General features: G+C 32.9%; 1 protein-coding gene across 1 annotated transcript; it reads right to left on the minus strand.

Annotated features, from left to right (window-relative positions):
* Positions 1–242: 242 nt before the first annotated feature.
* LOC110689478 (phytochromobilin:ferredoxin oxidoreductase, chloroplastic-like) lies at positions 243–5,222 on the minus strand. Its single transcript, XM_021866266.1, has 9 exons — positions 5,197–5,222; positions 4,581–4,650; positions 4,400–4,519; positions 2,595–2,689; positions 2,341–2,434; positions 2,110–2,241; positions 1,310–1,414; positions 914–964; positions 243–809 (listed from the first exon to the last, which is right to left on the minus strand). Exons 1-9 carry the CDS (start codon positions 5,220–5,222, stop codon positions 630–632), a joined length of 873 nt encoding a protein of 290 aa, XP_021721958.1. The 3' UTR covers positions 243–629.
* Between the last annotated feature and the right edge of the window lie 17,063 nt (positions 5,223–22,285).

A 22,285-nucleotide genomic window follows, 5' to 3' on the forward strand; every position in this document is an offset into this window, starting at 1 on the left:
TGTCAATAATGTTACAATATACTAAGTAGTAGCTAATACTCGCTTCACTTAGTTGTAAGTAGCAAAATAATGAATCTGTCTCACTTATTGTACATTTTTTGCTCTCTTCATATACATCTTACAATATGTTGTAGTATTTTCTGTATATAAATTATACAAAAATGCAGTCAAGATCTAATCAAACTAGAACCAAAAGATTCAAACCAAGTTATATCAAGCAAAGAGATGAAAAGCTTTTTAGTAATTGAAAAAAGAAATTTCTTTAAGCATTCTTCCGCTCTGTCACTAACATAATGTCCTAAGACACCTAACAGACAAATTAGCACTTAATCTACCTGTATTACAAGAACAAAAAGTATCTTAGAGAAGCTTTGATCTAAAGAGAAACCAAAAGGGAAAAAAAATAACGAGCATTAAGCGAATAAATTGATTTCACATCATATACGTAGTGTAATAAGACTTGCAAGCCACTGCTAAGAACAAGGATCAGCAGATCACATTCAGAACCAGGTTGTCGATAGTAAACTCAAATTCAGCTTCTCACTTGCAAGTGTTGCAACACTGCGACACTGCTCTAAAACTTCGACAAACCTTATCCCAACCTTTTGAGCCCAAATATTAAATTAAGCTCAACAGTTATCAATGAGTTCCCCTCTACTATCCCATGGCCGGTTCTCAAAAGACTTCCCCATGATACTGCGCTTCTCATTTAAGGTTTCATCGTCAAGCTTGTACCCTGGGAAGTAGTCCAGAAATGTTTTATTGCCTATTTCATCAACTCCATTAAATAAAAAGCTCCTCAACAAATTCTGTGAAATAGAAGTTCATTAAAAAAAAAAAGTCCTAGTTTAAATTATAACCATATTACAAATTAATTTAGCTAGAAGATAGCTCATCAGTTCAAGAAAAATACTCTTGCTTTATCTTCCCCAAGCAATCTCTTCAGCATTGGATGCCCCGGATCCTATTGCATATGTTACGTTAGTATCAGGCTTATTATGTTATAAACTGGGATGGTGGGAATTGTGGAATCAGATATTATGGAAAACATTATCACAATAACACATAGATGTTCAGCCATAGAAAGTGTGGCATTCAGACGAGAACAAAAACTCTCCACCTTGGCAAAATCTTTTTTTAGCCCACTAGAAGTATTTCTCTCTGTAAACCATCCCCAACCAAACGTATTTCAGTGTATACTATATACGAAGTATAATTCACAAACAACATATTGAGGAACAATCAAGTCATTTTGCAAAAGCTTAACAAATGATACTGGTGGAAAAGGAAAAGGGGAAGATGTCTTTACCTTCTCTGCTCTCCAGGTAAGGTATTTATGTTGTGCTTCACTGTTGAGCATAATTTGGTCAGCAGCAGTCTCCTCCACTGCCTGTTCCATCAAGTCAAGCCATGTCTGCAGATACAACAACATATTTTAAGGATTTGTTAATGGTGTTATGTGTCCTACTGAGTAGAATCATTAATTCAGGATATAAAAACCAACTACACTTTTTACTTCTTCCTCGAAACAATTTTTAACTATTATTTCAGCAATATGACAAGATCTCCATAATCCAATCAATAGATAAGCTAAAATAGATGTCCCTAACAGATTTCCCCATAACTTATTTGGTATAAATTTCCAGTTGCAACCTCGCTCTCTCTTATCAACAATGGTGCCCACCCATATGCGTAAATTTGTTATGATTCTTAAAAAAGTAATATATGGTTTTAGGGAAATATTCTAGGGACAAACTAAATTTGAAGGTTGAATGACAAAAAGACTAGACAAACGAAATAAACTGATACAGTCACCAGCGAGACCAAAGAAACCAATTACAGGTTTACAGCCCCAAGAATCTGCTGCACATATGACCCTGGTTCCAACTTGTGATCTGGTGGAATGTAAATTTCACTAAAAACCGCACATTGTATAATGTGAAGTCGTGAACTATTGATTATAAAGATATGGTCTATGACTTCCATTTCCAGCATCAAAAGATCTCCAGCTAACAAATCAACAAATATAATTAATTGCCTCTGCTGTTATTTCATGCAAGATATCAGAGCATTTGAGTCAATGAGTCAAGTCTAGAAGTTGATATTCACCTTGTAATAGTCACTGAATGCGTCAAATAGAATATCATGCTTGTCTTGACTTGTGGAAAATCTTGTCCATATAACTATTGGTGAGAAAAACCTCAAAGATTCACCTGTAAGTTTTCCTCCCCATGGCAAAAGCTGCATATAATCTGAATTAAAATCAGTGAAATTTAAAATGGGTTAGGAGATGATAGCATCAAGACTTGATCCTGCAATGTAGAAGAAATACAAACTTACTTCAGCATACTTAATGCTGAGAGGCATTAAGCTTTTGTAATACTTCTCTTTGTATTCTCTATTAGTAATGACATCATACAATGGGTTGAGATCCCTGATGAAACCGTATAAAAGAAAAGGGACATTAAACATAAAAGTGTGATATAAATGCATAAAAAAGAAACCAATGAAGCAAGAGAACATTCATCAGCAGAGCACCACACACACACAAACACATACACTAGTGAAGCAACATTGAAATGGGTACAACTTACAATACAATAATATTCATCGATGAGCTGCTGAAAAAGTTGGCACAAAATATAGGCAAGTCGAAAGCAACTTTTGGGAAGATGCCAAAGTCCAACACCTGTATAAAATATTGTCATGGTAAAACGAAAAATAATAAGTAAATGAGTGTTGTAGGAAGTTGTTAAGAAATAAAAGTCGATTATTATGCTAGCATAGTGTAGCTTCTTCTTCCTCTTTTTTTGTGTGTTGGTATTTTCCCAAGGGACAGGCTTATCTCTTCTAAATCCAGAACTCTTCCAAAAAAAATTGTTTCGAAGGACAGGCGGGTTCACCCCCCCCCCCCCCACCCACAACCTATCAAAAAAATCTAAATCTTCAAACCTTGAGTCTTCTTCACTTCCCAAATTGTATTCCAATTCCAACAACTACCCTTAGTACGTTGGTAACTCCACCAATTATGATCCATATTATACACAGGTTATCCTGCTTATTGTGATTGCACATGTACACCTATTGACGCAACATTCCACACGTCAATGTTCCCAATTCCCAAGGCTTCCATATAATTTTAGGACAGCAAACATTATCCCAAGCTACAGACCCTACCTTCCTGCTATAGTACTCCCCACTTCTAAGAAAGCTCTGCAAACTTCAATATTATCAAGCACTCCTAGGCAACACATACACATGAACTTATAATATAAGCAACGCAGAATTTATCAGCTGTACCCTGGCCTAAAAATATAAGTTCCCACCGCTGCCACACAACTAATGTCATGTTTAGTTCACCTTATTTTTACTTATTTCAGAAAAAAATAAGTTCTGATCACATCAAATCAGAAAAAGTTCAGATCAGATTATTGTTTTATGTGAATTTTTTGATCGCTGAATATCTTTAATTTCGTAATGAAAAAAATTATGAAAATCACATATTTATAAAATACACATTATTATGAATCTAACAAGACCCCACTTGATATTTTTTTTACCATATAGATTATCGTATAATTAAGGTCAAAGTTTGGTCAAATTTGACATTCAGATCAGATAAGTTCAAATAAGCAAAAATAAGGTGAACCAAACAAGACCTAATTCTTCAATATAAAGTGTTTTGACCCCATTATAATGTGTGAGATTAGAACTCCTTGTAGCTCAAAACTACAATATGCATGGAATCATAAAATTATAGGCTAATACCTAAAAACTTTTACACATAATGCCTACATTGAACCTGCTGGACTGCTAGAAAACTTGATATTTCACAATATCTGTCCAAATTTCAGGACAAGGTGCTCAATAAACAGCAAACCATGATGCAAACCTACAGTCCGCAGCCTTACTTGCTCCTATCCATTATATCTCAGTAAGACTTCAATCTCATGGATTTTGCACCTATATATAGCCCAGACTAACAAATTCAAGATCTATATACAGAGTGCTCTTTTAAAGGCATTAGATATTGGTGATTCAATTGACATTGACATCTTCTTAAAACAAGCTTACCTATTAAATTGGTATCTGATAAAATCTGCATACAATGTGTTCGTTCTAACTTCTAATACAATGAATGCTGGTGAAATCAAAAGACGATGATTTCTTCGAAGCAATAGGTATACCTACTAAACTGGTATGTGTGTCATGTTCATTTCAATTTATGTAGAATTAGCATATTCACGCATTTTTATAAAGATTTTCAGAAGAGTTACACAGCAGACTAACTCTTGGGAATGGCCAATTATTTATCTATGATCATTTATTAATTTTTCTTACACAGTTACACCCATAAGAATGTATGTATAAGGGGGGCAAAAAAGAAAAGAAGAAATACCTGCAGTGAATCACCCCCGTCAATGTGCATACTGCGAAGTAGTCTAATTTTAGAATCTTTAAAAGATTGAAATTTGAGGTTGGCCTTTCCATCTATAGCTTCAATCTGGCTAAATTTTTTCTGTTAACACTCAAACAATAATTTGAATAATTAAAGAAAAAAATAAAGGAATTGAACAAACAAAAAATTGAGATGCAGAAAGTCTATTACAACAAAGATGATAATGAGATCCATCAGAGACAAAAATAATCCTACACAATCAGCAATTGCATGACAAAAGATGCACACTGGACAAACTAGTTTGGATTTCCCTCCCTTATGAACCACGATGTAAAGTTATATGGTTTGATGCTTGGCCTAGAGGCATTTGAGATAGATTAAAAACTACCTCAACGCAATATAGTTTAAGCATCAACAAAACAGCCATCAAGAAGACTACAGTGAGATATTCCAGGAAAACACATGTTCCAATTTATTTAATACCAACTGACCAATAAACAAGCATCACAAACCACCCCCCATTAAAAACACAAACTATATCAGACTTAATTATCCAACAACCAAACTCCCATCTCCAAAATGGCATGATTGTCAAGCCCTTCTTTCCCCGCCCCATCATCCCTCAAGACCTCTATATGAAATAGATAATGAATATTGTAATCACTCCACAAGATTGTACAATTTGAAACAAAACATCAAAACCCTCAAAAAAATAAAAAATAAAAAATAAAAATAAGGGGGTTTGTTGATAAGTTTCATTGATTGCCTTCCTAAAGTCATACATCAATCTCGCATACCTAGGATTTAGTTTTTTCTGCATCATTGTTCCCTAATCCTACCTTTAGAAATCATAGCAAAGGAATGTCATATTTTACTCCCAATGACCCTATTCCTCAACTTCTGCTTCTTCTCCATAACCACCCAATCCCCTCCATAACCCCATATTATTCTCCATAACTAATTCCATCATAGAACCAAATAAAGGAAAACGATATCACCATATACTTCCAATCGAAAACAATATCCAGCTCAAAAATGGTTTCCTCCAAACCAAACACAACCTACCAATTCTCTCTGCAATCACAAAACACCAACTTCATATGAGTCATAACACACAAATCAGATGAATCATAGGCAATAACATGACAACATACCCTTCTTTAATGATCAGACGTTCAGTAACTCCTAATATCTTTCTAATGCATGGGAAATTCTAACACATAAAAGATTAACTAGCCTTTTGGCCCGTTCGATGCACGGGTTCTTATCTAGATTATTTCATATGTAGGTATGTTTTTCAATAGTTAAAACTTTTGATATGAAATACGAAGTAATTATTTCATTGCTAAAACTTAAAAGAAAAAAAAAGAATGAGGATAGACCTGTGGAAAAAAATAAAGGAATTTAGATATGTATATATACAGGAAGATTGTAGGATATGAAATGACATATTGGTTTAAGTTATATTTTAAGTCTATTAGTTGAAAAGACAATTTTTATATAATTCAATTCATTTGTTTATGTGATGTATATTAATTGGTTCAACTTTATTTTGATTATGATGGAAATGAAACACTTCATTTTCTTAATTGAATTTGCAAGTTATAGAATGTATAAAGACTTAAACAAAAAGATCAAAAGGGTGACATGTGTTATATGTGGTAGTGAGTGACTTGTGATGACATGTGTCATATGAAAAATTATGATTTGTGTTTTTAAATACTAATATTATTGAGAATATATTAGGATATTTTTTAGGAAATATTTCGTTAGTATCTCTTGAGGCTGGTGAATATCTTTTTGATATATTTTCCTAGTTTCCTAATCCTATCATATAAGGGTTAACTTGTATTTTATATATAGAGGATGAAGCCATCAATGAAGAGCCAAGTCATTCACTTCTATTTTCTCTCTATTTTAGCATGGTATCAAGAGCAGGTTATTTTTTTTTTTTTACAACACTAAACCATGGCCGATTTTCAGGGTAATACAATAATCCCAGAAATTCGTCTCAATGGTAAATTTGATAACACTTGTTGGATTATTGATACTGGTGCAACTCATCATGTCACCGGAAATAAATCTTGGCTATTTGATTCTTACAACATTGAATGCCCTGTTGGTTTGCCCAATGGTGACAGTGTACTCGCAACTTTGGCCGGATTTGTTTGTTTGTCTGATAAAATCACTATCTCTGGGGTTTTGTTTGTCCCGAATTTGAATTGCAATTTAATTTCTGTCTCTCAACTTAGTGATCAATTAAAAGCTGTTGTACAGTTTAACTCGCATATGTGTGCTATACAAGACCCAATGAAGGAGCTAATTGGCACGGGTCTTAGGCAAGACGGATTATATTATCTTAACAAGCCGGATGTGGTGCAACGTGTGTCGGTGGTTGGAGCGACTTCTGAGTTGGATCTTTGGCATAAAAGAATGGGTCACCCTTTTGAAAAGGTAGTTAAGTTGCTTCCTCATATTAGCAATAATAACACTAGTTTAGCAAAAGGTTGTGAAATATGTTTTCGTGCTCAACATTCTAGAGACAAGTTTCCTTTGAGTGACAATAAAGCATCTAGAATTTTTGAAAAAATACATTGTGATTTATGGGGCCCATATCGTCATGTTTCTTCGTGTGGGGCTCGTTATTTCTTGACTATTGTTGATGATTATTCCCGTGCTGTTTGGATCTATTTGCTGCTTGATAAAATTGAGGTTTTTCGGATGTTTATGACTTTTGTTGCTATGGTTGATAGACAATTTAATCAAACAATTAAAATAGTGCAGAGTGATAATGGGACTGAATTTAATTGTTTGAACGATTATTTTGTTGCAACTGGTATTCTCTTTCAAACCTCTTGTGTTGGGACTCCTCGACAAAACGGGAGGGTAGAGAGAAAACACAGACACATTCTTAATGTTAGTAGGGCCTTGAGATTCCAAGCCAATCTTCCTATTTATTTTTGGGGTGAGTGTGTTTTAGCTGCGGCTCATTTAATTAATTGCACCCCTACCCCTATTCTACAAAACAAAACTCCTTTCGAAATTCTTTTCAATAAACCTCCTTCTTTTGGTGCTATTCGAACTTTTGGTTGTTTGTGTTTCGCACACAATCAAAAGACAAAGGGGGATAAGTTTGCTAGTAGGAGTCGTAAATGTGTTTTTGTGGGGTATCCATTCGGGAAAAAGGGATGGAAATTATTTGATCTTGAAACAAAGGAATTTTTTGTCTCTCGTGATGTGAAATTTGTTGAAGATATGTTTCCGTTTGGTTCCCCGACTGATGTAAATATTGATGCAAATTTTGGTGATACGAAGGATGATATTCATGTGGATTTTGCTGCTTGTGATTTGGGTTACGATGATAATGGTGCAAATATTTATGACGACACTTTTACTATGGAAAAAGGGGGGATGCCGCTCACTCCGCAACTACCCCGCAACATGACAGTACTAGCCGCAGGGGGGTTGCGGAGTCCCCTGCCACTGCCAATGCCCAGCATGAGAAACAGCAATATAAAACAGAGCATCAGCTTGCTGAGGCAGCCACTGCCCAGCAGCAGCGCACAGAGCAGGTGGCAGAATCTGCCACTACCCAGCAGCAGAACACCGAGCAGGTGGCAGATTCTGTCACTGCCAAGCAGTGCCGCACCGAGCAGCAGGTTGATTCTGCCACTGCCCAGCAGCACCGCACAGAGCAGCAGGTGGCAGATTCTGCCACTGCTCAGCAGCACCGCACCGAGCAATTTGCAGCACCTCACGTTGACAGTGAATTGGGGCGTGGTTTTCGGGATAAATATCCCTCGGTTTTGCTTCGTGATTTTGTTATACACACAGTTGTTGCTAAGAGTCCGTCTCCTACTTCCAATCAGACTTCAGGTACTCCGTATCCCTTGCCACACTACATAAACTGTGACATGTTTTCAGTGAATTATCGCAAATTTCTTGCTGCCGTTGTTTTGAGAAAGGATCCAAAATCATTTAAAGAAGCCATGAAATCTGAAGGATGGCAACGTTCTATGAAAGAAGAAATAAGGGCTTTAGAAGACAATGGGACTTGGACTTTAGAGTATCTTCCTCCCGGTAAGAAGGCTCTAGGCAGTCAATGGGTTTACAAGACGAAATTTTTGTCTAATGGTGATGTTGAACGTCTTAAGTCTCGCTTGGTTGTTTTTGGTAATCATCAGCAGGAAGGTATAGATTACAGTGAGACTTTCGCTCCAGTTGCAAAAATGACTACAGTTCGGGCTTTTCTCGCTATAGCCACTTCTAAAAATTGGGAACTTCATCAGATGGATGTTCATAATGCTTTTTTACATGGTGATCTAGAAGAGGAGGTGTACATGAAATTACCTCCAGGTTTTGAGAGCTCGGATCCGAGGTTGGTGTGTCGTTTGAGAAAGTCTTTGTATGGGTTGAAACAGGCACCAAGGTGTTGGTTTGCAAAACTCACCACGGCTCTAAAAGGGTACGGTTTTATTCAATCTTACTCTGATTATTCTCTTTTCACATATACTAAAGGCAATGTTCAGATTAATGTCTTAGTTTATGTATGAGAATGTGTCGAAAGCAGCTAAGACACCGTTGTATCCTGGTTATTCTAAGTATTCCAAGCTTTCTAGGATTTTAACATTGTACAACTTGAAAGCGAAGAGCGGGTGGACCAACACTAGTTTCACTTTGTTGTTGGAAACCCTCTCTGATATGTTTCCAGAAGGAAATGACATTCCTAAGTCGACTTACTATGCGAAGAAGTTGATGTGTCCATTGGATTCAGAGTACACCAAGATCCATGCATATCATAATGATTGTATGCTATATCGAAAGGAGAATGCAAAATTAGATGCTTGCCCAAAGTGTGGTGTGTCACGATACAAGCGAGAGGGCTCAAATAAGGATCGTTTGAAGTGGCCACCGGCTAAGGTAGTATGGTATCTTCCCATAATACCAAGGTTGAAGCGTCTGTTCTCAATTAAGGATGAGGCGAAAAAATTGGTGTGGCATGAAAATGAGAGGAAGAAAGATGGGTTGATTAGACACCCGGCTGATTCGTTGCAATGGAAAAACATTGACAAGACATTTCCAGTATTCGGGAAGGAGCCGAGTAACATAAGACTGGCATTAAGTACGGATGGGATGAATCCATTTAGCACTCTTAGTAGTCAACATAGTACATGGCCTGCTCTTCTGTCAACAAAGTACAGGCTCAGCGCTAGGAGACAGCTGTCAGCGCCAGGCGACAGCCTTGTCGTCTTGCGCTAAGTCAGAATTAAAACGCGCTTTCCACACGGAATCCTCTTCTTAATACGATTAAGCAGCTAATTCCGCATTGATCATATTAAAATCATGTTTGTGACAAATCACCTATTTTATTGAAAATAAAACTATTTAAAATATAGTTATTAATCCTAATATCATTAGAATTTAAAAAGAGCCTTCTTGATAATTCTAGAAGATTAAAATCAATCCTAATAACTTTAGGAATAATAATTAATAAGCCCTCCTCTAGATAATTGGGCCACATATAAAATCATTTTGGGCCAAATGTAATTTAATCCATAACTTCCTCATTATTCGTCGGAATTAGGCTTATAATATATCGCTGGAAAGCTTTTTTTCGAGCCCAATCCAGCTACACTATTATTGGACCCTTATCATGAACCAAATTGGACTGGCTATTTTCATAAATAGGGTGCAGAAAGAAATATTTTAAAAAATAGAAAGAGAGATATTTTAATAAAAAATCCACATCACTAGACTTTTCACACTTTCACTTTATTCGATAATCAATGACGTGAAAGGTACTCATCACTGGGTTTGGTTTTGGGGAACCACATTTGGGTGTCTACACATAGGCTGGCACATAATACACATGTTGCGCTTATTTATTTTGAGGGAAATTAAAGGTTACACATGGTGATTTCATGTTGTCCTTTTGAGTTTCAATAATATTATTACATGTGTCGTTTTTTACAATTATTTTTTTTTAAATAAAAATTTGGCAAGTATAATTGAAGTATGTATAGTTAATTATAGAGAATTAATTGATTGAAATTCTAATATATATATATATATATATATATATATATATATATATATATATATATATATTGTTGTTTCAATGAATACTACAAGAAGGGGGGTTGAATTGTAGTATGACAGTTTAGTCTAATTTTTTGCGGAAATAAAACTAAGTAAGCTAAAGGAACTGAAAGATAACTAAAGGAACTAAAAGTGCAAGAGAGATTTTTACGTGGAAAACTCCTTAGCCCTAATCAAGGAGGAAAACCACGACCACAAGGGATTTTAGGAAAAGAATCTTCACTAGAATAGGTCAATGACCTATTACAAACTAAAGACTCAAACTTCAAGTTCCTCAACGAACTTGAAACCCCGAGGAACAAGTCACCCAACTTGTTACTCTTCTCTTTCTCTTTCTCTCTTTCTCTCTTCTCACTTCTCTTTCTCTCTTCTCACTCCTCTTTCTCTTTCTCTTTACACTTCTCTTTCTCTTCTCTTTCTCGCAAATGGAAGTTCACTCAAACTTCTCAATTCCCCAATACAAGAGTTCACTCAAACCATTAAACACTTCTCAAATACATATGAAAGATAGATGTACGAAACTAATATGTTGGACACTTTGAGACATGTAAGGAACTTGGAACCTAAAGGAACTGGTTCACCAACGTGGAAGACATGATATATTTCTCATGAAAAACTACCACTTAAGTGAGACAATATATGGAATGACTCTCTAAAGTCAGACAGTTTGGAAAGAATTAAAAACATTCTATTTATAGAAGATTAGAAAACCCATTAATTGCCCATGTTCCTTATGATCAGAAGTGGTCCGAATCTTTAGGCCCAAGAATAGAAAACTAATTCTGATTATAAGCAACAATAATTGGTCAATTAGTTGCTCCACGACTTGCCCAATAACTTCCTTTTTGTTAGGAAAGCAATCAACACGTTTTGCAAATACCATCCACAAGTTCCTTGGGGACCAAGTCCTTGTGCTAAAAGATAGGAGTTTAAAACTGATTTTTTTAAGAAGATAAGTTAAAATAACACACTCGCTCATTAATTTAACTTCACATATAGACCAGATTCATTTTATTCCTTAACATACAAAATCTCAACTGAACTCCTACTTTTAAGGTAACCACTTTGAAAATCTTTTTCCCACGACTTTGACTACAATAAAATCAGATTTTGTTTATAAAACTTTGTTTTATAAAATAAAATCATTTTATAAATTAGTTTATTTGAAAACTAAATCCCTAGAAACTAGGAAAATAAGTTATCTTTTTTACTAAGAGAAATTCATATTTTATTTCAAAAACTTATCTTTTAAAAGTAAAATCTATTAATAAATATTAATACCAAGTCAAAACGAATTTCCTATAAAGTAGACAAACATAATGCAATGACTATTTAACGTGGAAAACCGACTTCTAGTGCTATGCAAACTCTAGTTCCTTCTATAAACGAATTCTAGACTGACTAGTAAGGGATTTACTAGTTATCAACACTAAGTTCCTTACTGACTGAAGTTCTAATGTGGTTCCTTAGGCTTGTTCCAGACAATTTCTCTTGTCCAACATACTTAAATGATTCCTAGAAAAATATGCTCCTATTTTTCTGTCTTCATGTTTCTCTGATGAAGCTTCTACTCCGATGCTTCTGTTCCTGTCAAGGAACTTCTCTTTTTTGGTGAAGCATCTACTCCGACACTTCTGTTCCTGCAAAGGAACTTCTCTTCTCTGATGAAACTTCTACTCTGAAGCTTCTACTCCCGCGAAGGAACTTCTCTTTACTTGTTCCCCCTGAGGAACTGTTGTTCATTCGTTGCAAAGAACATATTCTCATTCTTCTTAGGAACTGCATGTAAAGTCTAACAATACGTTTATACATTTAGACTTCTTCTCTTTGTGTTCCCCTTGAGGAACTCAAACATGATGCATACATTGTATGTAGAGAACCATCTTTAATGATGATCTAACCTGTACTCAATCATTTTCATGCTTCATGACTTGTTCATGCACATCTCAATACACATATTAGTTAGATAATCATCATTTGTTCACAATCATCAAAAATTTACCACACACACACACTCACTCACACACACACACACACACACACACATATATATAATCTCTCTTTAAAAAAATAAATATAAATGTGATCTTAATTGTATAATAAATCAATTAATACTGCAACATATAATATATAGATTATTGCTCATTGATTGAATGCGTGATATTTGGGATATCAATTATCTCTAATATATGTGTGATATTAATTGTATAATATATTTTTTAAAAAAATAGTAGTAAAATGTATTAATATTTTTTATTACGATTGAATATTAAATGTTAAATTTTTATATTAATGGAGACTTACTCATGATTTCACGTAATTTGTTAATTTATAAAATATTTATTACAATTTGTTCATGTGGATTGAACCCACCCATAAAAAACTAAATTCGTCATTGATCAAGTGTCTTTTATTATTAATTTACCAATTTATGATAATAAATTTGAACAATGTTAGCAATCTTTCGATCGTTTGACAATAACCACAATTACACTGTTTGTCTATAAGTCATTTTTGACAAACGATTCTGTTATTGCTGATTATGTATTCGTAGAATAGATTTCGAACCACCAGCAATATTTCTAAACCTATATGTTTAATTAAATTATATTGTTAGTTGTGTATGTATATTTATATTTATAGTGAAATTTTTGGTTTTTTTTCTAACTTAAAAGCTTTTGAGCAATGACCATTGTTGTTGCTACTAAACGCGGCCAGTTTCATTTGATGATTGACAATCATTAAAATTGAGGTGTTCAAATTAAATCTCATTTTTATATTAGTTATTCAATTTATTATTTAAAGATTTTTTTTGTAGTTTCTTAAAATGAAAAGATTGAGAAGGGTAGAATGTACAAAAGTTTTTCATTTAATGTACTTTTTTTCACTAAATATGCAAAACTGATTTCCTAAATAATAAAAATTTTGAATTTTCCGAAAAATAAAAAAAATGTGCACATTATGTTCAAAATTTATACACCTCGAATTTGGGTCGAAATTTTTTATGCACATTTAGTTAAAAAAATATGCACATTTAGTACAAAAATTATGCACATAAAATTCTTCTCATCTTTCTCATTTTAAGGAACTTCTCATTTGACCCTATATATACATGGGTTGGGATCCAATAAGAAAAATCTTAAAATTAGAAGGATAAGAAGGAATCTAGGCCGTATAAATGAACTCAATGCTTCACGTTTAACCCACGTAAAATGCACATCCTGCGCAAAAATTATGCACATTTAGTACAAAATTTAATTTAAATAAAAAATTATGCACATTCGTTTTTTCTTTCATTTTTCTCATCATCGAAACAACTCTCTCTCCTCCATTAGAGCTTATTTCTAGGTTCTAATTTTAGAGATAATAAGAAAGTAAATGTAGTTATGAACTAATTTCAAACCCGGTAATAATGATTGGATTTCCAATGTTCACTACTTGGATTGTATTAAAATGTGCATCGTTAATTTATAAATTTTTCCGATGTTCTAAATTTTTTTCCATGTTCTCTCTCTCTCTCTATCTATATATATATATATATATATATATATATATATATATATATATATATATATATATATATATATATATATATATATATATATATACTTATACTAAAGGCGAAACCAGGAATGACACTTGTCATTTCCTGGTTAAAAATTTTCCCGCCTTTTTTTTCCCTTTCATTTTTAATTTTGTTTGCCATATTTTAATGACACCTGTATATTTTATAACCTATAATAATAGTCATTTTCATTTTGACAACATATTTAATCCAATATTACTTAATTAAAATTTTTACATATATTCTATATATACTAGGAAACTTTTAATTACAAAAATACTAAAATAGATTAAAAAAAATAAGGTATTGGAATATATTATTTTCCAAGATTATTATAATATTATCAATATAAATTTTAAATAAAAACTATTTTGGTAGCATACTTTGTACGGATTATTAATCTTAAAACTATACATAACGTTTATAAGAACAAAATAATTTTGTTATAGTATACTTTGTACATAACATATATTGGAAAATTAAATCTAATTGTTCTAAACATTTATGTGATTATTTTATTTTATTTTAAAAAAACCTACTACTCACTAAAAATATATTATAAAGTTGATTACGGAATACTAATTATCCTAAAGTAAAATGAACTCAAATAAAATTTCATATTTTGCCGATCAAAATGTGTCAAAAATTTAAGGACAAACGTATATGAGTTTGTATATGGGTACTAACCTAATTACCTAAGCTAATAATTTAATTTTCTTATATAAAACCTTATATCTTATAAGTTTCTATAACTATATATTTTTTTTATACAATCCAATTCAATAATCTTTACATTTAATTTAAGTTATTTTGTCACAAATAATTTTTTTTGGATAAATTATTGTTGAATTAACACCATATTTATTAATTTAATTATGATCATGCATGGCACGGGAATTAACCTAGTATATATATATATAGAACCAAGTTATAATGAAAACCAAGGCTAAAATAAGAACTAAGAACTAATCTAAGCCCTAAGATCATGTTAATCGGACGGTTCACATGCTTCCCGTGTCATTAATGACATTTTTATAATATTTTAACTTTATAAAGTAGTTTCTAGTTTCATTTCTCAAAAGTAAATGAAATTTTAGTAAAAGTAAAGGAAATCAGTTTTAAAGTAAATGAAATTGCCTTAAAAGTTTGAAAACAGAGAAATTACGAGAATGCCATTAATGAGAGCGGGTGCAATGTGAGCCATTAGATGGAGAACGATCAATGGCTGAGATTAGTTCCTATTATTCACCTTGGTTCTCACATGATCTTAACTATATATATATATATATATATATATATATATATATATATATATATATATATATATATATATATATAATTCTCAATAAAATTATACATCCTTTAATTTTTGCACAACACCAATTTTGGTCGGGTCATATTTATCATAAATAAACAGGCTGGGTTGAAACGATTAGGTCAAAATGAGTTTATGTTCATATTGGATTGGTACATAAAAGTTGTCTCTTTTTTGCGTTGTGTTTCTTGCGTAGCAGGTTAGCATTAGTTGGGTTGAAATTGGTTTATTTAGCACGTGGGTCAATTTACCTGTGGGTTAGTTTGATTCGATGTTTTTGGGCTTGTAAGTGGGCTGAATTGTTGGATGTTATCCTTTCAGGTTAGAATAAAAGTTAGTAGAAGCTAGAAGTTTTTTTTTTTTGGAGTTACACCCGGTTCACCCTTTGGATTAATCCAAATTTGAAGATCAATTTTAGATGGTTAGGTTCCAGTCCCATCCCAATTGTTATTGCAGAGCTAGCGGTTTTTTTAATCCTACGTTTAACATAGAAATAATTCAAATAATTATGGTTAATTGGTTGTTTTATAGTCAAAACCAAATTGTTTGTGTTTTATTAAAATTATTATCAAGTAGATAAAGTAGGGGTAAGTGAAAGTTATGGGCCACGTTTCCCATTCTTCTGTCCTCTTAGTAGTTAGTCTAGTTTTTACTATTTAGAGATTTTTCATATGATGCTATTAAACTTTTGACTTTTCCATATAGTATTCAAATATTATCTTTCTTCCATAAGACCACCCAAGATTATACTTAATAAAAATAGTGACACTTCGTTAATTACGTTGCTTCACCTTAACCTTCACCATCTCCAACAAACGACATCATTTTCGAACACCGGTTCACTATCCCCTCTTCTGAAAACTCATCAGATACTCTCTCGTCGCCAGAAACATCCTACCCACGTCACCATCTCCTTCAACAGGTGCGATGGATGAGGTTGCAAAAGTACTGACAGGCTAAAGTCGTATCACCTAATAAAAATAGTTATCTATATATTATACTAAAAGACAAGCGCCTGAATGTGAGGATGAAAAATGTCACTCTCTCATTGGCTTATCTTAAGTATTGAATATATTTATATAATTATTTTTTACATATTCAAGTATAGTTATTTTTGTTAAACTTCAAACAATAAAAGCAAGTTTCTATACATGCATAAGATTTTCATGATTTCCTAACATAAATATTGATTTAATTTTTTTATAATAAATATATACTTTCCAATACTACAAATAATCCATAAAGTCTTTCCAATCTTTATTTATAGTCAAGTTTAAGAATAATAACTAATTTGAAGCAATATGATTAAACTGGCATAATTAAGAAAACAAATATTTTGTATTTTGAAAGGCTAATTTTTTTTTATTTTATGAAAATTAAATAAAATCGATAAGAATTTAGTTTGACGTCAATTATGAAATCAATACAAACATTTAAAAAAAATCAGATGTACAATAAAATATTGTGCACCTATTATAAAAGCTACCCTGTAATGAATGAAAGTTATTTATGATTTATTGATAAAAGATACCTAAAATAGTCTACAAGTTATCCTAAATTCAATTCAAGTAATCAGATGAATACAAAAGTTTTTGATAAAGATACAAAATAGTGTAAAAATTACTTTTATCGTTTGTTGTATTCCTTGACAAATACTGAATGCTGAGCCGAAATGTTGTCTTGGAAAAAAATACATAATCTTGAACATAAATTTAATTTTAATCAACCTTTCAATTTCTATACAATGTCTTTTACAATGACCTTTTGTTTTTCTTGCATAAAAAAAAAAAAATTGAACCAATAACCAATCAAAACAAGAAGAATAAAAGTTAAATTGAATTAGACATTTGACGGAAAAGGGATAGATATAAAATGTATTATAACTATTACTCGTGTTTTAAATTGTAATATTCCAATGCTATTACTTATGAATTTTTTTTAGAAAAACTAACATTTTGATTTAAAATCGTGCATTGCTCATGTACTATACTAGATATACAACAATCATGTGCAATAATTTATGTTGTTTTATACATAATAATACTTTTAATTATAATAGTATGTTTATATAATATAATATTTTTTATAATATAAAAAAGTATATGTATTTAATATTATATTTTATAACACGTGTCCTCCATACAAAGTGTTTGGTTGTTGGTGTAGTGGTGATTGAGACTACACTTGGTAGGGAGGACCTGTGTTCGCTCCCCTGCAACAACAATCGGAAGGGGAGTGGAGCCTAATAGCCTAGAACAGAAATCTGGATTAGCCCAAAGGGTGAACCGGATAGAACACCCAAAACTCAATGCATATATGACGGGAATTAACTTATCCTTTATCTATCTTATACAAAACTCCAAAGTCTAATTTTTTTTTTCAAAATATAATAACAACTTTTGTAAATTTTTGTTAATATGAAAGATATAAACCTATCAAAATGTGTATATATAGTTAAATTGTTTAATAACTTATATCGAATGCGTAGTTTTATTAAAATTATTTGCATGTAATCATTAAATGTGTTGGATGTTGTGTAGCTATGCAATGTCCAAATATTTTAGTTAAGCGACTTTGCTTTAGTGATTGTACGGTAAAAAGATATTGACTTCGATCTTGAAACCTAATAGTCTAATAAATTCTAAATAGAAAAATTAAAACAAAAGAAAATGAAAATAGTAAATGGCTTTAAATATTGAAATAAACATAACCTTTTAAATCAATTTAGCGAATTCAAGAGACAATTTTAAGGCTTTTAAAATTAAATGGGGGAAAATATATGTAAAAAGAACATTTTTAGATATATAAATGTCCATGCACTATTATAAGGGTTTTGTTAACCATTTTATAATTAAGGTAGGGATTAAATCTTAGTAATATATACTCCGTATATTTTATTTAAATAAAATTATCAGTATCCATACTTATATACGAAATATTTGTGTTGTATACTATATTTAATCAGCTGTTGGTTATATATATGACTATTATATAATATATAGTTTTTGGCACAATGCTTAACTTAGGAAAATATATGTTTTGGTAGGTCAAATATAAGGTTATTATTGTGTCTATAGATTTAATGAGTGCGACGGGTAAATAAAACATGTATATATTAGATTGATTGTAGCTACTGATGCGGATGGTATGATAAGAAAATTTTAGTTTTTTCTCAACGAGAGATATAAATAAATTAGTCCACTTCTTATATAGCTATGTGGAGTATTATTCAATTATTTTTCAATTAATAAAATAACATTATAAAAAATTAAAAGAAATTCAAATAAAATAAAATACTATTCAAATAACGTTCCTTTAATTTTTTTTATTGACCATTAGTAACCAAGTCCTTTAATAGTAAATGAATTACCTTTGTATTTATTTTTATTTTCCCTACGGGTTTAATAGTTTGATTTATAAACCGTGCATCGCACGGGCATTATGCTAGTTTTATTTCTAATGAATTAAAATAATCTAGATTATTAGGTAACCAATTTGTTGTTATAAAAAGGGAAATAACTACGAAGATCAAGTTTAGGGAGAAAATCAATAATAAGAAGGCCTAGGGTCACAGTTTCACCAATAATTAATATTTCGGGATAAAGCATAATAATTAATAATTAACATTGCACAAATAACATGATTATCAGGCTCTCGTAATTTATTAATCAACATAGATCTAACAGGATCTCGCAATTTACTAGATCTAAGTTCTTATTGAAAATAGCCTTTAATATCAAATTAACAGCTGCTCGATTCATCAATTCAATATTGCTCAACTTTTACAAGCAAATCACATCTGTCAATTTATAATCTGGTTGTAAAGCGTTAAAACAATTCAATAAGAAATTATCATGCAACATCAATAATAACACATTATCCCTTCATATTAATTATGGATTCCCCAAAACCCTATAATTAAACTACTCACACATAATTAAATGTAAACTAAACAAAGCAATTAAAAAAGACATGATAAGAGAAATAAAGTAAATAACTTAGATTAAAGTATAAGAAATCGTTACCAAAATAATCAGAATTAAGGAGTTGAATTAAGAACAAAGTTGTAGAGAGAGAAACTAATCTAAAGCTAAGTAGAGAGAGAAAGTCTAAGAAAAGAGGTACTAAGCAAAAGCATTAAAATCGTACTTATATCTAAAACAATTACTCCTAATTAAAACAAAAAACAAATCGCCGGAATTAGCACTCTAAAAATCTCCCGCCCGACCGGGCGAAGGGCCGCCTAATCGGGCTCGCCTTTTATTCATAATAAGCTTCTCTCGCGCCTGACCGGGCGCGAACAACTCTTCCCCACCTGGCCGGGTGCGCCTTCGGGCGGGAGCATACTTGGCCGGGCCCGGGCACTTGGGCACATTTTGGACTTCGATTGGGCTCCGATTCTTCGACCCAATCTGGATTTCCTTTACGGGTCTTGATTACTCGGTCCAAATGCCTCGGAATCTCAAATGCTAAGCCCTTAATCACCGGTTCAATGACTCTAACCGGCCCTGGGCTATAAAAACTGTTCGTGCTCCTCCAATGCTCGTAGTCACTCCATAATATCTCGGAAAAATGCTCCAAAAGTTCAAACCCCTATAAAAGTCAACCAAATCTTTGAAAACACCAATTAGTAATAAAAGTGGCTCTAAAGAGCCAAAAAAACTACTAATTATGACAAAGGGAGGGGGGTAAAACACAATATAAAATAGACATATCAAACTCCCCCAAGCCAAACCTTTTCTTGTCCCTAAGCAAAGATCTCATCAATAAATAAATAAATATGCTTCACCCCAAAAGGTCAAAATCAAGCACCAATAATTCAAGGCAAATCTAATAAACATGCTTCAATGTCATTCAATCTCATTCATCTAATCACTCTTCCTCCCCAACAATTGTCAAGTAGAGCAAACCACATGAGCATATAGAATTCAAGACTAGTGCTCACACACTCAACTCTCATTTATGTGGCGTGTAAAAGATGTACTCGATCGCTCTCCATCCCAACCCCTTTATGTGAACAATGCCCTTCCAAACTCACACTCTTGTGTGTTTAAAAAGACAAGCACTCAACCTACTAGTCGACTCGAAATATGTCAAATCATAACTTGCACTGATAAACAACGCTTTCACATCCATACAACTCTATGCACAAAGGTCGGAAGCTCTTTAAAGCTTGTAATGTAAGGCTAGGGTAAACGGTAGGAAATATTTAGGAAAATGTGAGAGCAAAGCCATGCTTAAGGGAGCAAATCCTAATAAAACCAAGGTCAAAAATAAATGATGACCAATCATCTCCAACATACTCAACTCCAACAAAAGTTCACCAAATACAACTCCAAACATAAACAGCAATCCCAACACTTACAAAATTCACTCATAAAGATATAATAATGTAACACTTGAGCGAATAACAAACTGTAACTCTTCAAACTTGATTTTTTTCATTGAAACTCATTTTTTTTTCTTTCTTTCTTTTGATCAACCTTCACTTAGAACACTTGAACATTAAACCCTCTTTTTTTTATTATTATTGAAGTTCACTTTTTTTTTTCACTTTTCTTTTTTTTGGAACTTTTTTTTTTCCTTCATAACATCATACTTTATGTTTTTCAAGAAAATTCAACTTTCAAACTCATCAAAAATAAACTATGATCAAGAACAAAATAACTTCTCAAAACCCACCCAAATTGTGCAAATAATAAGCACACTACAAACTCCCTCACATCACTCACTAATAGCTCCCCCAAGCCAAGCTTGAGACTAGTAACCAATGGGGAAAAACAGGCTTACAATGTGGCTAATAAACAACAAAAGGGCACAAGCAACAACATGGGTAGCAAGAAGGGAACAAATGTATCTAAATCATCTGAAGACTACCTAAAAGAACAAATGCTTTCGTCCTCCTCAATGTGCATAATAGTGAATCATACAAACATTACTCATAGTTGCAAACCAATACTCAAATTCATTGACATACTAGGAACTATCACACAATTCCTAACCAAATCAACTAGTCAAGCACTATATTCACAAGCAGTTGGGCAAAATTGACGCATGCTAGGGCATCTAAACAATCAAACTTCAAATCATGATCAACAAATCCACAATGCTTATCATCATATACCAAGAATCAAAACAATATTTTCCAAATATGGGGCACAGGGAAGCATGATTTACAATTCATTAGAACGTATTTTTGGATTTTTTTTATTTTTCAATTTTTTTTGTATTTTTCATAAAATAAAGCAATAAAACTATACTAGAAAGCAATAAATATAATCTAAGAAAACACACCAAAAACAAAAGAAAAGGGAAAAAGAAAGATACCAAATCCAAAAATCTCCCCCAAGCTAGAATCAGATAATGTCCTCATTGGCTCAGGAACTAGCCCAACTGACTAATCCTCATCCTCCTCATCCATGGAACCGGATCCTCCACCGCTACCACCCGCACCACCTGCACCAGAAGAGCTACCACCAAAATAGTTAGTCTGAAACCCCACCCCCAAGCCGGTCCCCCAAAAGGTATGTCCTGTCCGTACCCGTGGAAAGATGAATAATCAGTATAAATACCACAGGCGGTGGGATCTCTATCGTATCCCTAGGGTGGGGGCTAAAGCCAATCAGGGTAAATAGCATCGTCGGGAATATTTCCCCGACGAGCATAATCATCATACATAGGATACAGGGCTCTACCCTGGTTCCTCTTAAGGTACCCTAATCGCTGGTCAAGGGAGCCTACCATCTTCCTAAGGTCTCTATGTGAATACTCTATGCGCCCTATGGCCTGACCTATACTCTGAAGATCCCAAACTGTCTCACAGCCGCTATGGGGAGGAGGTGGTGCTGCATGGGACATGCGAGGTGGTGAAAGCACTACCTCGGGCTCAGGCTGGGGTGGTGGAACT

Source organism: Chenopodium quinoa, unplaced genomic scaffold (genome assembly GCF_001683475.1).
Source record: "Chenopodium quinoa cultivar QQ74 unplaced genomic scaffold, ASM168347v1, whole genome shotgun sequence".
Taxonomy (NCBI): domain Eukaryota; kingdom Viridiplantae; phylum Streptophyta; class Magnoliopsida; order Caryophyllales; family Amaranthaceae; genus Chenopodium; species Chenopodium quinoa.

What these genes read in the sequence shown, in the direction of transcription:
- LOC110689478 (XM_021866266.1), bottom strand. Translation starts at nt 5,222, where the DNA reads ATGATGCAGAAAAAACTAAATCCTAG. An exon ending in CAGAAAAAACTAAATCCTAG is followed by an intron (nt 4,651 to 5,196) that starts GTATGCGAGATT and finishes CTGATTGTGTAG; the next exon opens with GATTATTTTTGTCTCTGATG. An exon ending in TTTCTGCATCTCAATTTTTT is followed by an intron (nt 4,520 to 4,580) that starts GTTTGTTCAATT and finishes GAGTGTTAACAG; the next exon opens with AAAAAATTTAGCCAGATTGA.